At 32.4% G+C, this 20371-nt stretch overlaps 3 protein-coding genes across 3 annotated transcripts; 2 read left to right on the top strand and 1 right to left on the bottom strand.

Moving 5' to 3' along the window:
• The first annotated feature begins 198 nt into the window (after window positions 1-198).
• On the top strand, window positions 199-1020 carry LOC149734044 (ER membrane protein complex subunit 5-like). The gene is made up of 3 exons (XM_089881605.1): window positions 199-359; window positions 444-496; window positions 781-1020. Exons 1-3 carry the CDS (start codon window positions 281-283, stop codon window positions 970-972), a joined length of 324 nt encoding a protein of 107 aa, XP_089737731.1. The 5' UTR covers window positions 199-280; the 3' UTR covers window positions 973-1020.
• LOC149734043 (GPN-loop GTPase 2-like) lies at window positions 991-2827 on the top strand. Its single transcript, XM_089881581.1, has 4 exons — window positions 991-1307; window positions 1578-1832; window positions 2025-2129; window positions 2481-2827. Exons 1-4 carry the CDS (start codon window positions 991-993, stop codon window positions 2704-2706), a joined length of 903 nt encoding a protein of 300 aa, XP_089737707.1. The 3' UTR covers window positions 2707-2827.
• On the bottom strand, window positions 2814-19679 carry LOC149734042 (bridge-like lipid transfer protein family member 3B). The gene is made up of 28 exons (XM_089881507.1): window positions 19573-19679; window positions 19156-19264; window positions 18720-18809; window positions 18247-18384; window positions 17642-17833; window positions 16010-16172; window positions 15694-15780; window positions 15096-15239; window positions 14353-14432; window positions 13574-13715; window positions 12469-12671; window positions 12172-12250; window positions 11617-11701; window positions 11011-11141; window positions 10095-10499; window positions 9803-9885; window positions 9383-9531; window positions 8974-9140; window positions 8364-8585; window positions 7662-7797; window positions 7161-7367; window positions 6539-6665; window positions 5898-6054; window positions 5403-5576; window positions 4864-4943; window positions 4343-4451; window positions 3670-4043; window positions 2814-3529 (listed from the first exon to the last, which is right to left on the bottom strand). Exons 1-28 carry the CDS (start codon window positions 19635-19637, stop codon window positions 3464-3466), a joined length of 4164 nt encoding a protein of 1387 aa, XP_089737633.1. The 5' UTR covers window positions 19638-19679; the 3' UTR covers window positions 2814-3463.
• Window positions 19680-20371: the final 692 nt, after the last annotated feature.

Below are 20371 nucleotides of genomic sequence, written 5' to 3'. Positions count from 1 at the left end.
GTTCAGTTGCTTCATTAAAATAAAAAAATATCTGTCTTAATTTAAATAAAAAACAACTAGAATATTGTTTTTTTTTAAATACATCAAAGAAACGTTAGATGCCTTTTGTACTATATGATTCGCTCCCCATTTAAAAATGCGGTGTATGATGTCTTTATGTAAGAACATGACTCGGCATTATTTTTCATGCGTTAATAAAAAAGAATTAAAGAGTTTTAATAAATTTAGTTTATACGTTTATTTATTATAAATACAGATATAATGTCTTGTAGGAACTGAAATGGCCAAACTGTACGTTAATTTTTTCCTCCTTCTCGGGTTTGGTTGTTTAATTCACTCCGGAATATCCGCAGCACAACGTACGTTCGTATTTTCACATATAATTCCAATATATGCCTTTTAAACTACGCTGTTACATAACAAACTACACTTAACAATTTCAGATAGATCATTTGTTCGATTGACTGAACAGGAATTTTACTCTTTACCTTTGGATGTAAGTATCCAAAAACGAAATACTTTTTGTATTTTTAAGCATAGTTTTTGGTATTTTACTTTTTACTTATTTATAGTAATATAGCCATGTAAATGCATAAGTGAATTTCCGATAAAATATAAATAAATCTAAATATAAAGTGTTAAATTCCAATGTGTTAATTCTTTATACCAGCATTACTGTTTAATTAAATTGCTATAGTTTATGTATCATGTATACACTGCATGTTATGTTGTACAGGCTGTTCAATATATAAATATGCATGTTCACTTATTCATCAACAGATTGTGCTTCAGTGCATCCTGGGTCTTTTCCTCACATCCATTGGAATATTGATAGTGTCTGGGGAATTCAAAGACATTCAAGTTAACGCTGATATGAAAAACAAATCGTTCGAAACTGTCGGCAATAGATTCTCTTTCTGCAGTTTCGAGCACCGTGGAAAATACCTTTACAAAAATCTTGCAGATTTTTAGTAAATTTACGCGAAAAACATGGCTGGAATAAACATGAATAAAACTTCTTTTGGACAGTTGGTTATTGGACCCCCTGGCAGTGGGAAAACCACTTTCTGCCATGGAATGCAACAATTTATGAAAGCTATTGGTAGAGAATGCTGTGTTGTAAACCTTGATCCAGCTAATGAGTTTATACCGTACGATTGTGATATAAATATTAACGAGTTAGTAACGGTAGAAGATGTAATGAAACATATGTCACTTGGACCAAATGGAGGCTTGTTATACTGCATGGAATATTTAAGAAATAATCAGCACTGGCTCTTGGAAAAAATGAACAATTTTCCAGGAAGGTAAACATTAAGTCAAAGTTGTTCACAAAATAAAATAAAATTGAATGTGTAATATTTTTGGTACACACCTGGTGAATGATATGCAGAATTCTTATGGAATTTGTATCAATACAATGCTATTTTATCATTTTTTAATATACTGTTATTAATAATTATAAAATAAAATGATGCTCCAACTACTTCTGATAATAAGTAAATATAAAATCAAAGCCTGGTTTTGAAAATTATAACCATTTAAATCGTTATTCTGAATTATAATATTAATTATAGATACTTCATATTTGACTGCCCTGGTCAAGTAGAAATATACACCCATCATAATGCCCTCAAAGAAGTAATTGAACATCTTACAAGTAAAGATGTTGGTGTAAGGCTTGCTGCAGTTCATCTGGTCGATGCCCACTACTGTGCTGAAGCCAGCAAGTTCATAGCTGTGCTTCTAACCTCACTGGCAACCATGCTACATATGGGCTTACCTCACGTTAATGTCCTGTCGAAAATGGACATAGCAGAAGAATATGGAAAGTAAGGGGTTTTTTAAAAAACTTAATGAATTAATGTAACTTTTGTGTCACAGGATGCAACAGTCATTATAACATGACAGTTTAACAGTTTTTATCGACAATGTTCCTTTTCTTGGTTAATCCTACACAGATTTTCTGTTTAACTGTAGCTTTTTAAATACAGTTATTAGTGACACTATTTACATCCTTTCAGGTTTCCATTTCACTTAGAATATTACACTGAAGTCTTGGATTTAAATAAACTCCTTGAAAGTGATGGGGACGACCCTTTTATGAGAAAATTCCAAAGTTTAAATCAGTAGGTTTGATCTTAGATAAGAACTTTATATGTCTGTATACATTTAACCTGTGCTGGAAACTATATTTACTTTTTGCTCATTTTAAAACATATCACTCAACACTAAATTGTTTCTTAGTCTTTTTAGGTTTACAATTTCTTAAAATATTCTGTAAAGCATTCTTTCTGTCCTCTTAACACAGACCCTAATTTAAAATCCCCAGTTATAGATACTTGGCCCATATAATATGGATTTGTAGGAAAGCGAGGACATAGGATTTAGATCAGATTTGATCTATTATCTAAAAGTGTAATTTCCTACAGTTCCTCTTTTCTGTTACTGATATCTATTTTAAACTCTGTCTTATACAGGAAGCTATGCAGTGTCATTGAAGATTACAGTCTTGTATCATTCACTCCACTGAATGTGCAGGACAAAGAGAGCATGCTGAATTTGCTGAAGGAGATTGACAAAGCTAATGGCTGCTGCTTTGGAACCATTGAAGAAAGAAATATCCAGAAACTTCTTTCTGCAGCTGTTGGAGCTGACTTTCAGTTTTTTAAATCAGGTTCAGCTCATGAGCAGTATATGAGCTGAACTGACTTTATACTAATTAAGACCTTTTGAGATATGATAACAGTGTGATTTGTCTGACAATATGTCCTGTTTAAATGTGTTTTGTGATCAAATAAAAATGCAAAAAATTCACAGCAAATAATGAAGCTTGTTGTATTTAAGTACCAACCGTGGTGTAATCAAGCATGATGAAATTTCAGCAAAACACTTCAAACTACCATGTGTGTCACAGTGGATGTGAAATATACTTCATAATACCATTTATGATGTCATGGTGATTAATTTAAATCTCATAAAATATGTGTTACAATAAAGGTGTAAGCACCATGCTTTAATGAGGGGTGCAAAAGTAAAATACAGTTGGATATTCACTAAAAATCAAAAATTTTGCCAAAATTACAAAACAACTATTTTCATCCATTTACTATATCATTTAAGATTTCTATAATAAAAATTCAAAAAAATGTTAGGATTTTAGCGAGATAAATAAAAAGTATTCTAGCGAAATTGGCATTTCAAGCATAAATCCCCAATGGCACCATAACATGCATAAAAGGGAACATTTGCAACAAACACAATTTGCTTCATCAAAAGATGATATATTGCACTCATTCGATAAATTAAGGACCACTTGCTAAAATAAATAACAAAAAGTTATGAATTATTTGAAATTGTTACCGCTTACTTCTGGACTTTTTATATATTGCTTATATTAAGTCATGTACTTTGTACACCATGCATCATTTGCTAACGGTGGGATTATGTTGGTTCGTTTTTGTTACGAGCTTTGTGAGACTTGTGTTTTTAAAGTGGCGCGGTCACGTTCAGATAACATCAGCTCTTCCTGAAAACGAAAAAAAACTTAAATATTCCAAAGAAATATCAAGAACTCAAAGACTTAGTCTCTAACATGAAATAGAATTTTGTTAATTTTTGTTATCTAAAAATTTGTCATGTTTGTATTGAAACATCATGAAAACTTACGTGTACATGGCTTAGAGCTGCAGCAAGTGAATCTCTCTCTTTTGTAAGTTCATTAATCCTCTCTTTTAAACTTTCATAATCATTACTGGTATCACCATTCACCAATACTTGATTATCATTAATTGAATCTACTTTATCTTTGCTTATTTGCTTCAGTGTTAGTGAGGAAGTGGTGTGTAGGGTATTTGGAAGGACACCATTACATAAAGTGGTTGTGTGCGTATGGTTTGTATTGCTTGTTTCAGTCGGAGTGGTTACTGGTGTTTTAGTTTCTTGAGATGTAGTTTGGGTGGAAGTTGTTTCTTTATGGTTTTGTTTGGCCATGCCTGACAAACTTGATAATAAAGTAGAAGATGAAGCTGCAGAAGATTCAGCTGAAAAATATGAAGATGAAATGTTAACATAACATGATGGTATAATTGTTGAATTTCAAATGTTTTGATATCAAATTTAAAGTTGTCTAAAACTCTAAAAGGAAGGTCAGAACTTCAGAAGTAAAAATTAATTATAATTGTTTTGATAAGACTTTAAAAAAATGTAAAATGGGTTTGTTTTTTTTAAAGAAGTTTTTAAATAAAATTTTATAAAATAATATTTTTTTTTAAAAGTTAACTGATAATTTATTAGTAGGGGCATCACCCATACATAATAGAAACAAAAACAATAAACTAACTTGAAATATGAAACACCCCTTCATCATCCCTTGTTATATTTGCACTGTGTACGTGGAGTTCCACTGGAGGCACTGCTGCGCTTGTGGGGTAAATCGGGGGTATGTCATTCTGTTTGTGGGTGAATGAATCTAAGTTTTATATCTTTTTGTGGCAGGGAAACAACAGTAATAACATATATACACCTCGTGCCAGCTTATGAGTGTATGTTACTTTGTGGATAATGATTTTTTGAGTGATATTTTTATTCTATGAGTTGCTGATAATTTGAACAACCCATTAGTGACCACTGGGTTGGAGCGATTCCCGTTAAATGTCTTGCCCAAGTACACATATGCTTACAATGGCAACTCTTAGCTTAATGATTGTTTGAAAGAATTTTATGTAATATAAGAGTATAAGACACAGTAATATATCTTAAACTATATTTTTTCTATTACAAATATTACATGAATACTTTATTATGTGACATAGTTAGTAATGAATAAGTGACTTGAAAATACAACTTTATATAAACCCCCACCTTTATAGTAAGATGGATATTTGTTGCTTCAACTTTCATTGGTAGAATATCAGGTGCTACTTCATCTTCGAGGAAAGCACCTGTGGTGTATATTGTATATATTACCTGTTGTGAAATGGTTAGTTTTATATTATAGTAATGTGGCGAAAAATGAGACACCTTTTCATTCTGTTTTTTTGTCCTGTTTAGTGGTAAACAAAGAAAATTTAAAGAATTATAAAACTGTATCCTCACGACTCCCATATACCGTATGTGCTAAAGGTGCCTCATCGCTACTATAGTATTAAAAATAACTAAATTCCAAAATTACAGCGTTGTTTATTTTAACAACTACAACTGTTCCATGCGGTAGCACCCTGGGTGTTGGAGTAATGGGCCAATCCTGGGCTAAATCCCATAGCTCATGGCGTGGCATGCCGCGGGACCTCACCCATATAGAATAGAACAACTGACACTACTAAAGATAGTTTTATTTTTAAACCGAAATGTATAAGTTAAAAATTGTATGATACATATGTGACCATAACTTAATAACTGACCAATATTTTCTAAAGTAGATGAGCAGACTGTCTCTTCCACATCCTGAGCGTTGATCCTTATAATCCCATTAGATGCGGATGCAGGGGAAAACCTGGATGCTGCAGGACCTCCATCCAACCTCATCCTTAGTGAAGGGAGGATGGGAGGAGAGATGTTCTTCTTTGTGGTGGTGTCTGTGTGGGAATTCATCAATATATTAGGCTGTTAACTTATGAAATATGTTACAAACATGTCATTTTGGTTGTAGTGACGTTTGTAAAAGCAGTTATACTGACGAAAACAAGGAATCTTATTGGTAAATGGAAGAATTTTCCTAATAATATTTGTGTTTTTGTCTGAAAAGAAACAAAAACCCACAAAGTTACAATTGTAGTATCTTGTAAGTGAGCACGAAGTGTATAAGACCGAACATCTGTGTTATAGCAACTGTCTTTGTCCCTAACATTGGAATTTATAACATTTGTTCAAAAATTCGATAAAATATCTAGCCCTACCTGGTGATGAGAATTGTACGGCCGAATTATCCCGAGTCATGTTTCCGAGCTCGTGAAGTCCGAGAGTATGTGCAGCGATGCGTAACACAGTGTTTTCACCACCAGCGTCAACACATAACTCAACCCCATCTGTGGCCGATATTTTGAACACAGAGACCTGAGTTGAATGATGTCAGTTTGTTTTTTAATACAGATTTTGCTTGAAATTAAACTAAAATTTACTTATGTCATATTTTAAACACAGATACCTGTAGAAGGGTTAAAAGTGTATGGTTTTGTGTATTTTTACATTTTATTATTCTCTCTATCTTATGATATGTTCAATAAATAGTAAATTCAAAATGTTTACGCTATTATGTTTACTGAAATTAACTTCATGTAATGTTTTGAATACAGAATGAATGTTAAAAGGGTGTTAGTTAGTATTTAAATTTTATACTTTGCATCTTTAAATATGTGAAAAAGTTGTAAATGCTGTTTTTGCAATGTAAAAATTACATATTATAAAAAAATTAAGTAAATTTTAAAAGAAAGTTTTTAGGTTTAAAATGTTTATTGGAGGTTTTTAATATTGCAGTTAAAAATGTTTATCAATAAATGATAATTGTGACAATGTATAAATCATATAATATATAACCCACCATATCAAGGTCCATGGTTGACTTATCATTAACACAAGGCACTGTATCTTGAGAAACATCGCTCTCAGTATCAAGTATTGTATCTTGGGATTGAACCATTACTGTTGGTGGTGGAGGTATCTTAACACTGTGGTGGAGAAAATAATGAAATAAATACACAACTAGTAACAAACAAATAAAAACTATTTTAGTATAAGTAATTTATAGCAATGTTTATGTTGTAGTAATTGACACTTTTGCAATTTACATTTTGAGTGAATTTATTTTTAAAGTGGTAACAAACCTATTTTTTTTAATGTTAACCACTGTAAACATTTATTATACTTATAGTTGTTGCCCTGCTGACCCATGCATGATATAAATTTAAATTAAATTCTCACTTTCAACGCCCCCTTATGGAAAAAGATGTTGAAACTGAAACCCATATTAGTTCTACCTAAACATGCAAAACTAACTGAATACACTATTCCTGCCAGCCATATTACACTTGTTTTCTAACACAGCTCTTCTAGAATTTATTTGTGTCAAACTTTATCCTATTCCACTATGTTTAGCCCTCCAGGGTGACATGCCACGGCCAGTTACCCTAACACCCAGGGTACCAACCAAATGTCAAACTTACATTCCTGTGTTCTCTATGTCCAACAACGGTGTGCGTTCATCCATAACAGCCCTCGGCTGACCATCAACCTCAATAATAACAAACTGAGCGTCTCCGTCACAACTTGAATCAAGTGACTTTATATCATCGTCAAAACCAGTTAAAACCGGTTGGTTGACCGAATCAACTGAACCAGTTTCGTAACCGCTTGAACTGACAATTGTGGATCTATAAAAAATTATATTTATTAAGGACTTAGTTAAACATGTGTTTTAACAATGTAGATTTTTTTTATTCCAAACTTTTTTGTGTTTAAAATCTAAAACCATCTTCAGTAATGTCAAAGTAAGTTAAATTGAACTTTATTATGTATAAAAAGTTTAGTGAGTGACTTTAAAGAAAATGAGTTACATTTAAAAAATATGTGACTATTAAAAAATGAAGTGACTTTTAAAAAAATGAGTGATGATGATTTTTGATTTTTTTATGATTTTTTATAGATTAGTTTAGAATACATCTTACCTGTAAGATAGATTATCGCATGAAGCAGTAGATGATATACTGCTGGGGGAGGAAACCACATTCAAACGAGATTTTAATCGACTTTCTGATTTTAACCGAACGGCTATGGATAAATCGGTGTTGGCTCGCCTGCGACCTGGTAATGGTGTCTTGGTGGGTAAATATAATTATGTACAAATTGATAAAGTAAAACTGTGTAAAATCAGAAAAAAATAGAGTTTCCTGCAGTGACATAAACTACTATTAGAAATATTAGATTTTCGTACAAATCCAACTTAATCCCAAGATAAGACAAAGGGATTAGTACTTGTTTTTTTTTAAAGTAGAGTACCTCATTTTAAAATATGATAAATCAGTTTTATTTAAAAAAAAAATAATTTAGGGTGATTGGCCTACTGTGACCTAAATCTCATGGCCTATGGCTACCATGAATTTCACACATGCAGAATAATAGCTTGACTGTTTTCTGATCTTATGGCATTTCTGATATATAGTAGGGTGGGGAAAGATGGGACACATTTAGCACATAATATCAGAATATCCACCACTAAACAGGGCGAGAAAATAGACTGAAAAAGTGGCCCATCTCCCCCCAACCTACTATATATGCAAAAATTGTCATATATTGACTTTTTTTGATCTTATGGCATATATATTATAAAGGTCCCGTAAAACACATAGAACAGACTCTAATTTAATTACCTTGTGGTAAAGGAACTACTGGTTGCTCACTACTCCCACCAAGTGGTGTGTTAGAAACATCCACCGGACATGTTGTCGATGTACGTATACTTGGTCCAAATGCTTCATCACTACCAAGTATACTTATGGTATCGGAACTACATTCAGATGGGGCTGGGGTGGGTGAACCTGAACTTGACGGGTTCGGTATCAGGGGTGGGGGTGAGATGGGGGAAACCAGGTCTAAAATAAAAGGGTTGTTTTAACAGTTTCTAAACTGTATTAATAGTTTTGACAGTTTTAGAAAGAGTTGAGTTTCTGGTCAGGTGCAGTGACATAGTGGTTAGACTGTTTGTAGGTAGCCCATGAGTTACATGTTCGAGACTTGATGCTGCTGCCATTGTGGGGGCGTTTATGTGCTGAGGTAAGACACTTAATGGCAATTGCTTCACCCCAGTGGTTGTTAATGGGTTGTATAAATTGTCATATATCTAAAAAAATAAACACACACAAAGTTACATACGTGCTGACAGGCACAAGGTGTATGAAACAGAACACCCGTGTTATTTATAGGGACTGTCTTTGCCCCGCCACTCAAGGATAAATATTCAGATCCATTCACCGTACCCACCTTGAATATCACTTGTAGATTGCTCATCATCATCAAGGTTTGATGTTTTATCTTCATCATCTTCTTCCTCTGTTTTTGCTCGTAGAACCAAGTTAATGTCGGCCGATGGGAAAACTAGTCTCACAGCAGTGGTGTCCGAAGTATTATCGTCTTCTTGTGAATTTGAACTAAAAAAATATTCAATAAATTATGTGTTTTTTTATTTAAACAAAAGATCTCGAATTTAAAATAAAAAAACAATAAATTTTATTTTTTTGTGTATTTTTATAATAATACAGGAATTTCAGACTTGTATTTTTTTATTTACTGTATTGCATGTAAGCATTAAATACAACCAAATATTATATAGTATATTCGTTAACATTACTACATAATACTGTTTTCAAGTTAGACATTATGATTAACACACCTGATGCCATCTAATGTATTACATGAGGATGAAGTATCAGATAATATGGATGCCGTGTCGCTTGAAACTTTCTTCTCAATTCCTTCAAACGATTCAAACAAACGAAGAAGGAAAAGGAATTGGAAATGATCGAGCATTAAACGCACGGGCTGGAAGTTAAAAAAATATTGAAAAAAGTAAACATAAAAGTGTTAAAAAAACTATAACAGGGGTTGAAAAGGTTTTTACACTGTTGTTTCTAGTGTGCTTTTGAGCATTTTAGTGACTTATTTAGTTTAAACTTTTATATTTTAAAGTTGTGTTGTAAAACAAACAAAATATGTCAATATTTATAAAATCTTATTACAGTTTATGACAGGTGGAAACAGATGACAGGAAACACAGAAGATTTTCATAATTGTTTTTTTTTTTAAACTTTACCTTTTCACTATGTATAAGAATATAAGTTCCAGCTGTTCCTTTCAATGGCTTGATGACTTCTTTCTTTACTTTGGCTGGTGTTTCTAAACCAATACAGTTTATTACAAAAGTTACACGACATTAGGTTCTGAGGTAAGACTGCATTAAAGTTACACTATATTCTGCTGGTAGTGGTGTAGTGTAATGTAAAAGTACACTATATTTTGTTATGCTGGTACACTATGCTGTACTGGTAAACTGCATAGAGAAAAAAACACTGAGAGAATTACTATTATTACCACACAACACAAACCTGCCAAAGAACTTCTGTAAAAATCCAACAGTTTTTTATTCCTCGCTGGACGACTTTTGTCATTTAAATCTTCAGTTTTTGTGTCTGTACCGCGTAAGGGTGAGGTGGGGTAAGATGCTGGCCGATCAAAACCACTTAAATTAGTGAGGGGTTGTTCGAACATGGGTGTAGACTGCGATTGTCGTAACTCGGACTCAGAGTTTGACGAAAGCATCGAACTTGTGTCGGAAAAATTATTTTCCGATTTTGAAATCCACATTGTGATTGGTAGAGAGTCGACAAATGGGAGCGTGGAACGCAGTTTTGTGGGATTTGATTGGTCGGTTTGAATCACAAAGTCAACCCATACTTGACGTAACCAAATATTCCAGACATCGGTGTAAGCTTTCTGTTTTAATGATGAACCTGGGGTTAAGAATACTTGTTTCAAAGTCAGAATTTATTTGCTAAAGTTTTAATGTCATATACAGGTCCATCTTTATCAAGGTGAATAAGAATAAACGAAGAAGCCCTAATAAAGACGCCCTGTATAGGACGTTGAAAACAGTACGCACCTCTATGCCAGAAGACCTGAGTTACATACAAGTATAATACACCTGGCAGTAATAGTGTGGTTATACAAGTGCATTTACATTTTTCTCTTTAAATTTTCCATTTGGTAGTAAACAAAAATTATTGCAGAAAATGAAAACTGAATTTAAAAGAGCCTTGTTAACTACAGCTTACCATTTATAATACTGCATATACTATACAGAGTTTACAGCTTAAATTTAGCTGAGTAATAAAACTGATCTATAATAGCAACACCATAAGGCCATAACATACTATTAACGTATTACATTTACAGCGTTTTGCCCACACAGTTGTCAAGGTATGGCAAATATTCATATAAAAGCTTACAGTTATCATCACTTACTTTTAAGCTGAGGAGTATTTGAGTGTAGAGCTGTATTAAGAGGTGTATCTTGATGGTTAGCATGGCTGTGTAATGCATGGTGTGTATGGTCCAAGTCATAACCTGGTTCGCATGGGAAGGAACCAGTGTTGCTGGAAATGAATGGATTATTAAGTAGTGCGGCCATGTATGAATAAAATGGGTACACAAAGAAGCATGTTAGGTATTCTCTATGTAATAGTGTCCATTTTATGGTAAATAAATTTGGTGCATTTACTTTTATCCAACATACATACCGTTGGCTATCCACTAATAGAGGAGGAGTGACATAAAACAACAAAGTCTTAATTTAGGGTAAGGTCTTCAGTGAAGCACATCTTAACTTGGTAGGAATGTAGGTCTATTGTCCTACTGCCTCAATAACCATGAAGTTACAATATAGATTCAATGAAGCAGTTTATATACTCCTTCCAAATAGATTCTGGTTCAAAAACCTTTCAAGAACCACACAGAAGACAGGTTCATATGTAGGTTCTATGTCATGTAGTATAGAATTAGGCAGGAGTTTCCATTACCATACAACTAAACACAGTATATATGCAATACAACATAACACCATATACCCACTTAAATATATATGAATCTTTAATTGACTGAAGAACTTTTGATAAACTTGATCTTGAACAATTTTCTCCGTATCTACAGTTTGTTACTGTGGATAGTAAGATATTGTGATGTAACAATCACTATTATGAGGTTTCAATAGTATAGAGAAAGGGTTCATGAAAATGTTGACATATTGTGATAAGAATGAAACTCAAGTCCATTCTGTTTAGTAAAAATAACTTCTTGTTGGTGATTATTAAACTAAATATTATGATATGATGATATGTGTATTATTTGAAGTTGGCATTTTCTTTTTTATAAAACATATTCAAGTTGCTTTTGCTATTACATATCTTATTGCGCGAGAAAAGAAGAATAAAAAATGGTACCGTTTCAAATGGCCATTGGTAAAAAAATGCATTGATTTTAAAATGAAGGCTACAAGTTTCAATTTTATAATATGTTCTATATAATGCAGTCACACTAGTTACATGCACAAGGTAAATAAACAGTCTGACTGTTGACCCCATCCATATATAGAAGAAACTTTTATTGACATGCAATATTGTTATTTACTTGTTGATTGTGAGACTTGAATTTCAAGACCAATGGGTGAATTTGTATCCTCTGTTGTTTTGAATGAAGGAATAAAAATCTAGAAAAATATCGAAAGGTTTAAACATTTGCATAAAAGAGGGCTTTTAAAAATTTGCATACAAATCAAGAAAATAAAGGTGGTATAAATAACAGTTGCAAAATGTGTTATGATAAATAAATTGGCAAGAAAATGATACAAGTATAAAAATCAGATTTTTTTCAACAAACAATTGGTAAAAATATAATATAATTAAAAAATCTAAGAATTTCCTGTACCCTTGGCATCAAAGTTTCGACTCTTATATCCACGTGATCTTCCTCCTTGGGATCGGATGAAGAGATGGGGATGCCAAGGTCCTCCAACATCTTCTGCACGGATCGCACGGTGGATAGAGCTAGTTGGTTGCACCATAGGAAGGAGGGCCAGTGGACACGAACACGAGGTGCGTTTACTCGCACGAATATGTTGCTGTGGGGGGCTGGGGGGAGTTTACGTTAGAATGGATATTGGGGTTTGGTAAACTAAAAAGATGATAAACACAAGATTTGCTGAGTCAATCAAATCGCTCTGTTTGGATTTAGTGTCAAAGTATTTGTATAAGGTGCACATTCAAGATTCAAGCATTTTATCAATTAGGTCAGAAAATCAATCCCTAAGCTCTAAAAGTAACCAAAGTGTAATACAGCGATTTGAGTGGTTATAAACGATGAAGGTCACGTACCAGACTGTATTTTAAATAATGGCATCGCAGTTTCCCTCAAGAACACATACACCTATCAGTGTCGAACATTGAACCCGGTGTCCTTTGATTACGATGCAAGCCCCTACTACCGAGCTATACAAGTGCCACACATATAATGCCAGCGGTAACTAGGGATGCACATTACAGAATAATTAGGTATTCTAGGATATCCTAGAATACTTTAATTCGAATCTAGAATTCCGAATCTAGAATTTCGAATCTTTTTATATTTATAGGAAAAAAAAATTTTACCCACAAAAGTCAGTTTATTGACCCTTTCATAACAGCCTTGTTGGATCTTGAGTTGTAAAATGATCAAAAATTGTACTATTGAGTAGTTTTTGCGTCATGAAACGTATAGCAGGCTATGAAAAGACGTTACGAAACGTTTACTCTCGAAAGTCCCACAAACACAAAAATATTTTTTTTCAAAATTAATAAGTTTCAAAAATTGTTAATATAGTATATGAGATGACGTGTAATGACGTCATTAAACAGAATACCGAATCCCGTAATTAGGGGATTTGAAATTCTGTAATGTGCATCCCTAGCGGTAACAAAACAATTTGATTTGTATTAAACTGGAATGGCTGCGCATTAATCTATATGTTAAATATTACCACAAGTCCACCACTCACCAGGGTAGTCTCTACCATCGGGATAAAAGTAATCAGTGATGCTCACGTAACCAAGAGGCATGTCATCTGGGAGGAGGAGCTCCTTGCGTTGGGAGGAGAGGATTTTATCATTACATCTTTCTTTATCACTGGAGGAAGTTACCTGAGGAGTAAACATAGAAAAAATTAAAAGTGAAAAATATGAAAAGATGCAAAAATCACAAATATATGAGGAAAAACATTAAGCTAAAAATGCAATGTTAGATATTTTATTTTATAGGATAGGTGTAAAAGAGACCTTCTGGTGTAAAGGGGAGGCCTCTGTGACCTTTTAATATTGATGTTTTATCTGTCATGTGGCTAAACCATTAAATAACAAACCCTCATGTCTAGCCACATGGCAGACGAACAGTCGGTTCTTTAAATATCACAAACAAACAATTAGCAGAAGATCTTTTACAATTATATACACCTGGACGTTTCATTTCTATACATTTGGTTGTAAGTTAACAGCAATAATTAAAAACTATTAAATACAAAAACCTAAGAAACTTTAACTGGGCACTGCTCTACAATAATATAAAGGGATCATTTTTTTTTTTTTTTTTTATTTTGTATGGGTGAGTACCGTGAGGACTTGGGATTTAGGCCAGACTTGGCCCATTACCCCAAAAGGGATCATTTAGTAGAGAAATAAAACTCTGAGAAAACAGGATTTTTCACTGTTTATAGTTACATATAATGCTGGTACTACTTACGTGCTAGCCATAAAAGAAAAAAAAATGTTTGAATATAAATACCTGGGAAATTTCTATATCATTGAGACGAATAATAAGACAGCTTTCAAGTAGTTTGCTTTTTGATTTGGAAACTTGGACTTCTATAAATGATATTATCTTTTTAGGGATATGTATTTTGTTCAAATACATTGAATGTGTCTTATGCGTGAATATGGCAGGGTAAAGACAAAGTTATAAGTTATATAAAACATATTAATGATACAATATTAGGTAACTCCGCTGTGAACATAATCTATATCTTGGCATGGCTTAGGTATAATTGTGTATAAAGCTATGAATGAAAAATCTATCTCATCCATACTCAATAGTAGTAATGTTAATGTAGTTCTAAGAAATTTTAAAACAAGCGTGACATTTTGGTTTCTTAGTACTTATCTAATGTGCATTAGTGCATACACCACTCACCACATACTGTTTTTTTATTTAAATGTCAAATATGTTGCCTATAACACTCTTGCCAGCTTTACTGCATAATTTATTTCACACAAGAAGTTTAGGATTTAGATGTCCTTCCACTAGTTTAAGGTGCTGTGAGATGAGATAGATAACTTTACAACATAATATCCCATATTTCCTAGTCAGGTTTTTAACAATTACTGACGTTTTTAAAACAGATTTAAAGTAAATATAAACAATAAACATCCTACCCCAGGGCCCAGACCAACTATACAATAACACAATACATGCGATTGAATTAATAACACAATATAAACAACAAGCATAAACAAGTTAAAACAATGTACCTGTATTACCAGCTGCCATGGCTGCCATTGCTGCTTTTTTTAAAGTCACAAAATCTTTCCTGAAGTTCGAAATAATATCATGAGCCCACTTGTCTCTTGCTGTTGGTATTTCACCATAGTCACGAAAATGTGTTCGAATTTCAGCTGCAAGTATCAACATTATTTGTAAGTCATTTTAATAATATAAATAAAATAAAAGAGTCAATAATATAAATATAAGAAAGTCACTTATTTATCCTCACTTGATGGGCAACGACAGTCATTACAACATGAGTGATATCTTTCATACATCTTAACACTCGAGAAAGTTTACAGTAACAGCGTATACATATATTGCTCCGATTGTTATACAATAAGCGCTTGTGATTGAGAATATAAAGTTAGCTCATAAAGCAGGCAGGAAAGTCACTGAAGAAAATCAATATGCTCTATAATATTAATATATATTAATATAATAATTCATAAGATCTAGTTGAAATAAAACAAAACAATTCTTCTACAAAAATATGCACAACACATTATACATAACAAGAACACATTATACTTAACAAGATATCATAAATAATAATGAATTAAATGTAAATACAAGGCACTTTACCTCCTTTATGTGAAGGATAATGATCAATTTTTAATCCAAAGAAAGTCATGAGAATCGCCCCTCCTTCAACTACTTTCTTATAAGTGGCTACAAATTGAAATTTAATCATTATGTCCCAAATAACATTGTGGTTAGACTAGTCATATTGGTTAATAATTACTTGTCCCATCATAAAAAAAAACATGGAAAACTATATAGACCTTCTTCTTTTGTAAAAAATAGTATTATACACTAAAAAAATAGGTATGTAAATGTAATAGTTAGTATGATATAGCATTGTAGCTTCTATCCACACTTGCAATAACATTGTGGTCACCTTGGTTATTGTTAGTTGTCCCATCATCACAAATATGCAAATCAATACGGTCTAAATCAAGATGAACGGAAGATTCTTGTATGTTGTAACGGTTGAAATATGCATCTGTGGATTGTTGTGAAGTGGCTGGATCAGCAGTTGTTGTTGCTGTTGTTGTTGGTCTCTGGGGGATTAAAACAAATGAACAGATTAATGCTTGATTGGGTAACTTGTGTCCAATTACTCCAGTGTTGCCCTGTCAAAATTTATTGAAGTAAATGCGTTGCCTGTTTAAAATTTTGTAATTTACTTTTATTAAAGGCACAGCATAAAATTAAAAAAAACAACTTACTGAATACTTTTTAAAAACTAAATGAATATGTTATCATAATCTTAAACCAACAGTATCAGGTAAATTCCAGCGTGACCCACAATACACATTAATATAGCCTAAAGCAATTACCAAATGTTTATAAAAAGACTAAAAAGAGAATTGGTAAACTTACAATATAAAACATAAAGGAAACACTGGTAATTTGTGTAATGGGTTTGATCTATTATAATCCAACAGACCATTACAAGTAACTGATTTAACAAGCAAATAAAACTAATTTAACAAGAAATTTATAATGTTTATAATTGGAAAGTGTACACATACCTTAATACCTAAGCTTTTATGGTTAATTACTGATTGTACAACAAATGTAATATAATGTAAAGTTAAATACACAGCTTGTACAGGTAAAGATATATATATATATTTATGTTTTCAAATGTATAGAGAAGGCTTATATGTATATGTCACTAACATTTCACTAATTTATCGTAAGAAAAATTTATATTAACTGTCTCATAACATATAAAACATCAAACAAACTATTACTGGTACAAGGTGTTCATAGTGACTTGTATCTCATACATAAGTACATGACACATTAAACGATATGTGTTGAAATACAGTGTGTTAGTGTTGGTGTAATTTGTACCAAAAGTTTCACACATTATTATCCAGTTTATAATTTCTTTCTAGGTGTAAAATTTAACACTTTTTGTGGTAAATTACCGTATTAAGAGTCAATTTCACACCATATGATGTCCACATTACACCCATGTAAAAAGGAGTAATGCAAATTTAAGCTCATATTTTATTCAGTAGGTTAGGCCTACTAATTCAGAAAAACAATTTTGATTGGATAATTTAAAGTGAAATGGATGGGGGTTTTTCATATCATTACCACACTTGTATAATATTAAAAGAAAAATTTTAACTTTTGACATCAATAAACATGATTTTACTTTTTAAATGAAATGTTTAAGATGAAAATTGTATCATACATTGATACATATGTCATGTTTGTATTGAAGCTGACCACAATATCTATGTTGTATGAACCCAAATGATAAGTAAAATACATGGAAATGTGGCGTGTTAGTATTTAAATCAACAAACCATGGCAAATTATGACCCTGACCCATACATAAAAAAGTCAAAAAATCAACAACAAAAACAATAATCCACAAAGTAACATACACGGTAACTCATCAGCTGCCACAAGGTGTATGAACAGTATGTTATATCGTCTGTCGTTTTCAGGCCGCGCAAAGATAAACTAAGTTACATTCATTCATTCATACTGGTACAACCACACTTACAGTTGAACTGTTTGCTTGTACTTCTTCTGGTTGTTTTTGTTCTTGTTTCTGTTGTTGTTGGGATCTTTCTATAGTTTCCCTGATCGACTTAACACACAACAAAGCAGATTGAACCTGAGCGTCAGTAAGCACCCACAGTAGGTCATCAAATTGTACATGAAGTTTTGTAGCTAGCACAGATAAGTCTGATATCTGTAAACGAAAATGCAATGTAAGAGTAAGATAATGTTGTACGGTAAACTCGCGGGTTTATAAGTTAGTGTTTGCTATTGATAATCTTATACTTTGCAAATATAGCAAACGGTTTTAAGAAATTAAGGAACAATGTTAAAAGTCGTAGGTACCTGGCGGAACATATGCGCTAAAAAACTTAGGAACACTATATACTGTTAAAGAATAAATTGAAATTGCAAACTGTTGCTGTCAGGTATATTAACAAAATTGGACAAACATGAGCAAAACATAAAAAAATGATTGGACAAAACATAGGGAACATATGGACGAAAATTGGAAATTTACCTTGGTTTTCCGAAATAAAATTCAGTTTGTGCAAAAAGACTTATTTATTGAAGACCTTTTCTTTAACTAAAAATAAACTATTCTACCTTTCTTCTTAAAGTAATTCCAATTTGAGCTTGGTTAGTAATAAGTCGAATTGGGGTGGCAGTTGCTCCCGATTGTGATGTCGCTGCATCCGTCACAATCCTCATTGTCTGCCATGTCACTTTCTTAAAAGTTAGCACCTGTAGGTAATTTTGAAAAAAAAGGATATTAATTTAAAACTGATGAGACCTTAGGCATCATATTTCTTATAATAATGCTGAAAGCAATCCTAAAAAATCCATCCAAAAAAAAGAATAAATCATAACATTTTATGTGTTTAAGGCAAATTATTGTCACATTACAACATTTGAATTACTGTATTACAAATATAATTAGCAAAGAGGTATAAGCAGTTTCCATAAACTATTTTCAGCACTTAAAATTAAGTTCAAAAAAGGTAAAATGTCATTATTACGTTACATAGACTAAGAGTATAGTGGCTACTGTATCCGATCGATTAAGTTCAAGTTCCCACCTGACCCCATTCTTTGTTTAAGATTCGTGTAAATCTCAAGTCTGTTTGTTTGCCCTCAGGGTCAGTGCTGAATAGAAGCAACTGAGATATCTGGAACAAACAAATTCAAATTGACAACGTATGCAAATTATAATCAACTTGTGTGACATGAACTGTATAGGTTACACAGTTGATAACAAAAAAACAAACAAAAAGTTGCAAAAAGATCTTTTTCAGACTTCTATGAGATGCTATTTTATTCCATGTTGGTGAGGTCGTAGAGTATATATCACACAAGCGAAAATATGTTGCATGCGCCACATTAATCAAAGTTTGTTTCCTGTGTTTGCAACTATGATAGAACTCACTGTATTTTAACAATTCCATCCCAGATTTAATTATAAATTTAAATGTCACACCTTTGCACAAAATATAAATACACTAATGCAATTCAAACCTGGAATTCTGCTTTAAATACTGCTGAGGTAAAGTTTACGCTGATGGAGTTTATACGAACAGCAATTCCTTCCAGAACCTTCTGAACAAAGCCGTAACTACTGTCCCCACTGTATGTTAAACATGTGTTGGACAGAGTAGTAAATTTTAGACCAAATGTTTTCTGACTATGAAAAGTGTAATTTAATACTAATATAGTGTTTAATGTAAAAATCCAATATTTAAAATTACAAGTTGTAAGAGGTAACACTACACCTGTATAAAAATAGCTCTAATATATTCCACGTAATTTGGACAGATATATATATTACATTAAAAGCTAAACATACATAAAGGTTAAAAGTAGGTTAATCAAGATATGTAAGAAGCCAATAATCAATGTAAAGCTGAAGGAAACATGAACACTTTCATTCATTACCTTGAAGCTGACGCTTGGATGGGTGAAGCACCGTTGGGAGCTCGTGGTTTCTCACAAGTTGACATATCAAGTTCAACAGAATCAAGAAGCTATAGAAACATCAAACATTAAAACTCAGTTTTATGAGCAGGTCATTTTTTCTTATGCCACTATAACATAACAGTGAATAAAACATCATTTTTAAACCAACTCTATGAGTATCTTATCCCACTGACACTGTAACAGCAGTTTGTTCTATATAGGTAAGTCTTAGCAATTTGGCCAACTAACCAATTAAAAATAAAAACAGTATTGAAACAGTTATTAAAATACCATTTAAAAAAAAATGATTGGAATTTTATCCCACTATACCAGTTGTTCTTTTCTATATGGGTGAGATCCTATGCATTTTAGCTCATTAAAAAATAATAAATATAAACAGAAATGCTTAGAAAAAGCAATATTATTTGAAATTTACCACGCCGAAGCGCTAACTGTTTAATGCACTTTTCAGTTATTTAAAAATTGCCTATATAATACTGTTAAGTATATTGCATCTCCAAAAATTGACATGCGGCAAATTGCCGGGGTAGTTTGAGGTTTCCTGACAACTATGTTTCCGTGGTGGTGAATGGTGATAGGAAATGAATTTAAAGAATTAAAACAGTCAATTAAATAACATTTTAAACCCAGAACTGTATGAGTATCTTATTTCACCATAACATTAGTTCTCTTCTATATGGTCAATATAGGTAAGTCCTATGCAATTTGGCACACTCACAAATAAGGTGCCCTGTGGAATTAAGATTAACTACACTAA

Source organism: Ciona robusta, chromosome 7 (assembly GCF_009617815.1).
Source record: "Ciona robusta chromosome 7, ASM961781v2".
NCBI classification, from domain to species: Eukaryota; Metazoa; Chordata; class Ascidiacea; order Phlebobranchia; family Cionidae; genus Ciona; species Ciona robusta.
Note: the sequence above shows the minus strand (reverse complement) of the source record. Positions and strands in the feature narration are given on the sequence as shown.

Excerpts from the sequence above, each read along its gene's own strand:
- LOC149734043 (XM_089881581.1), top strand. The coding sequence starts at position 991 with ATGGCTGGAATAAACATGAATAAAACTTCTTTTGGACAGTTGGTTATT. Across the intron at positions 1,308-1,577 it reads ATGAACAATTTTCCAGGAAG|ATACTTCATATTTGACTGCC; the intron begins GTAAACATTAAG and ends TATTAATTATAG. Across the intron at positions 2,130-2,480 it reads AAATTCCAAAGTTTAAATCA|GAAGCTATGCAGTGTCATTG; the intron begins GTAGGTTTGATC and ends TGTCTTATACAG.
- LOC149734042 (XM_089881507.1), bottom strand. The coding sequence starts at position 19,637 with ATGTCAACTTGTGAGAAACCACGAGCTCCCAACGGTGCTTCACCCATC. Across the intron at positions 13,716-14,352 it reads ATGATATAGAAATTTCCCAG|GTAACTTCCTCCAGTGATAA; the intron begins GTATTTATATTC and ends TTTACTCCTCAG. Across the intron at positions 8,586-8,973 it reads ATCTACAAGTGATATTCAAG|ACCTGGTTTCCCCCATCTCA; the intron begins GTGGGTACGGTG and ends CTTTTATTTTAG.
- LOC149734044 (XM_089881605.1), top strand. The coding sequence starts at position 281 with ATGGCCAAACTGTACGTTAATTTTTTCCTCCTTCTCGGGTTTGGTTGT. Across the intron at positions 360-443 it reads CGGAATATCCGCAGCACAAC|ATAGATCATTTGTTCGATTG; the intron begins GTACGTTCGTAT and ends TAACAATTTCAG. Across the intron at positions 497-780 it reads TTTACTCTTTACCTTTGGAT|ATTGTGCTTCAGTGCATCCT; the intron begins GTAAGTATCCAA and ends ATTCATCAACAG.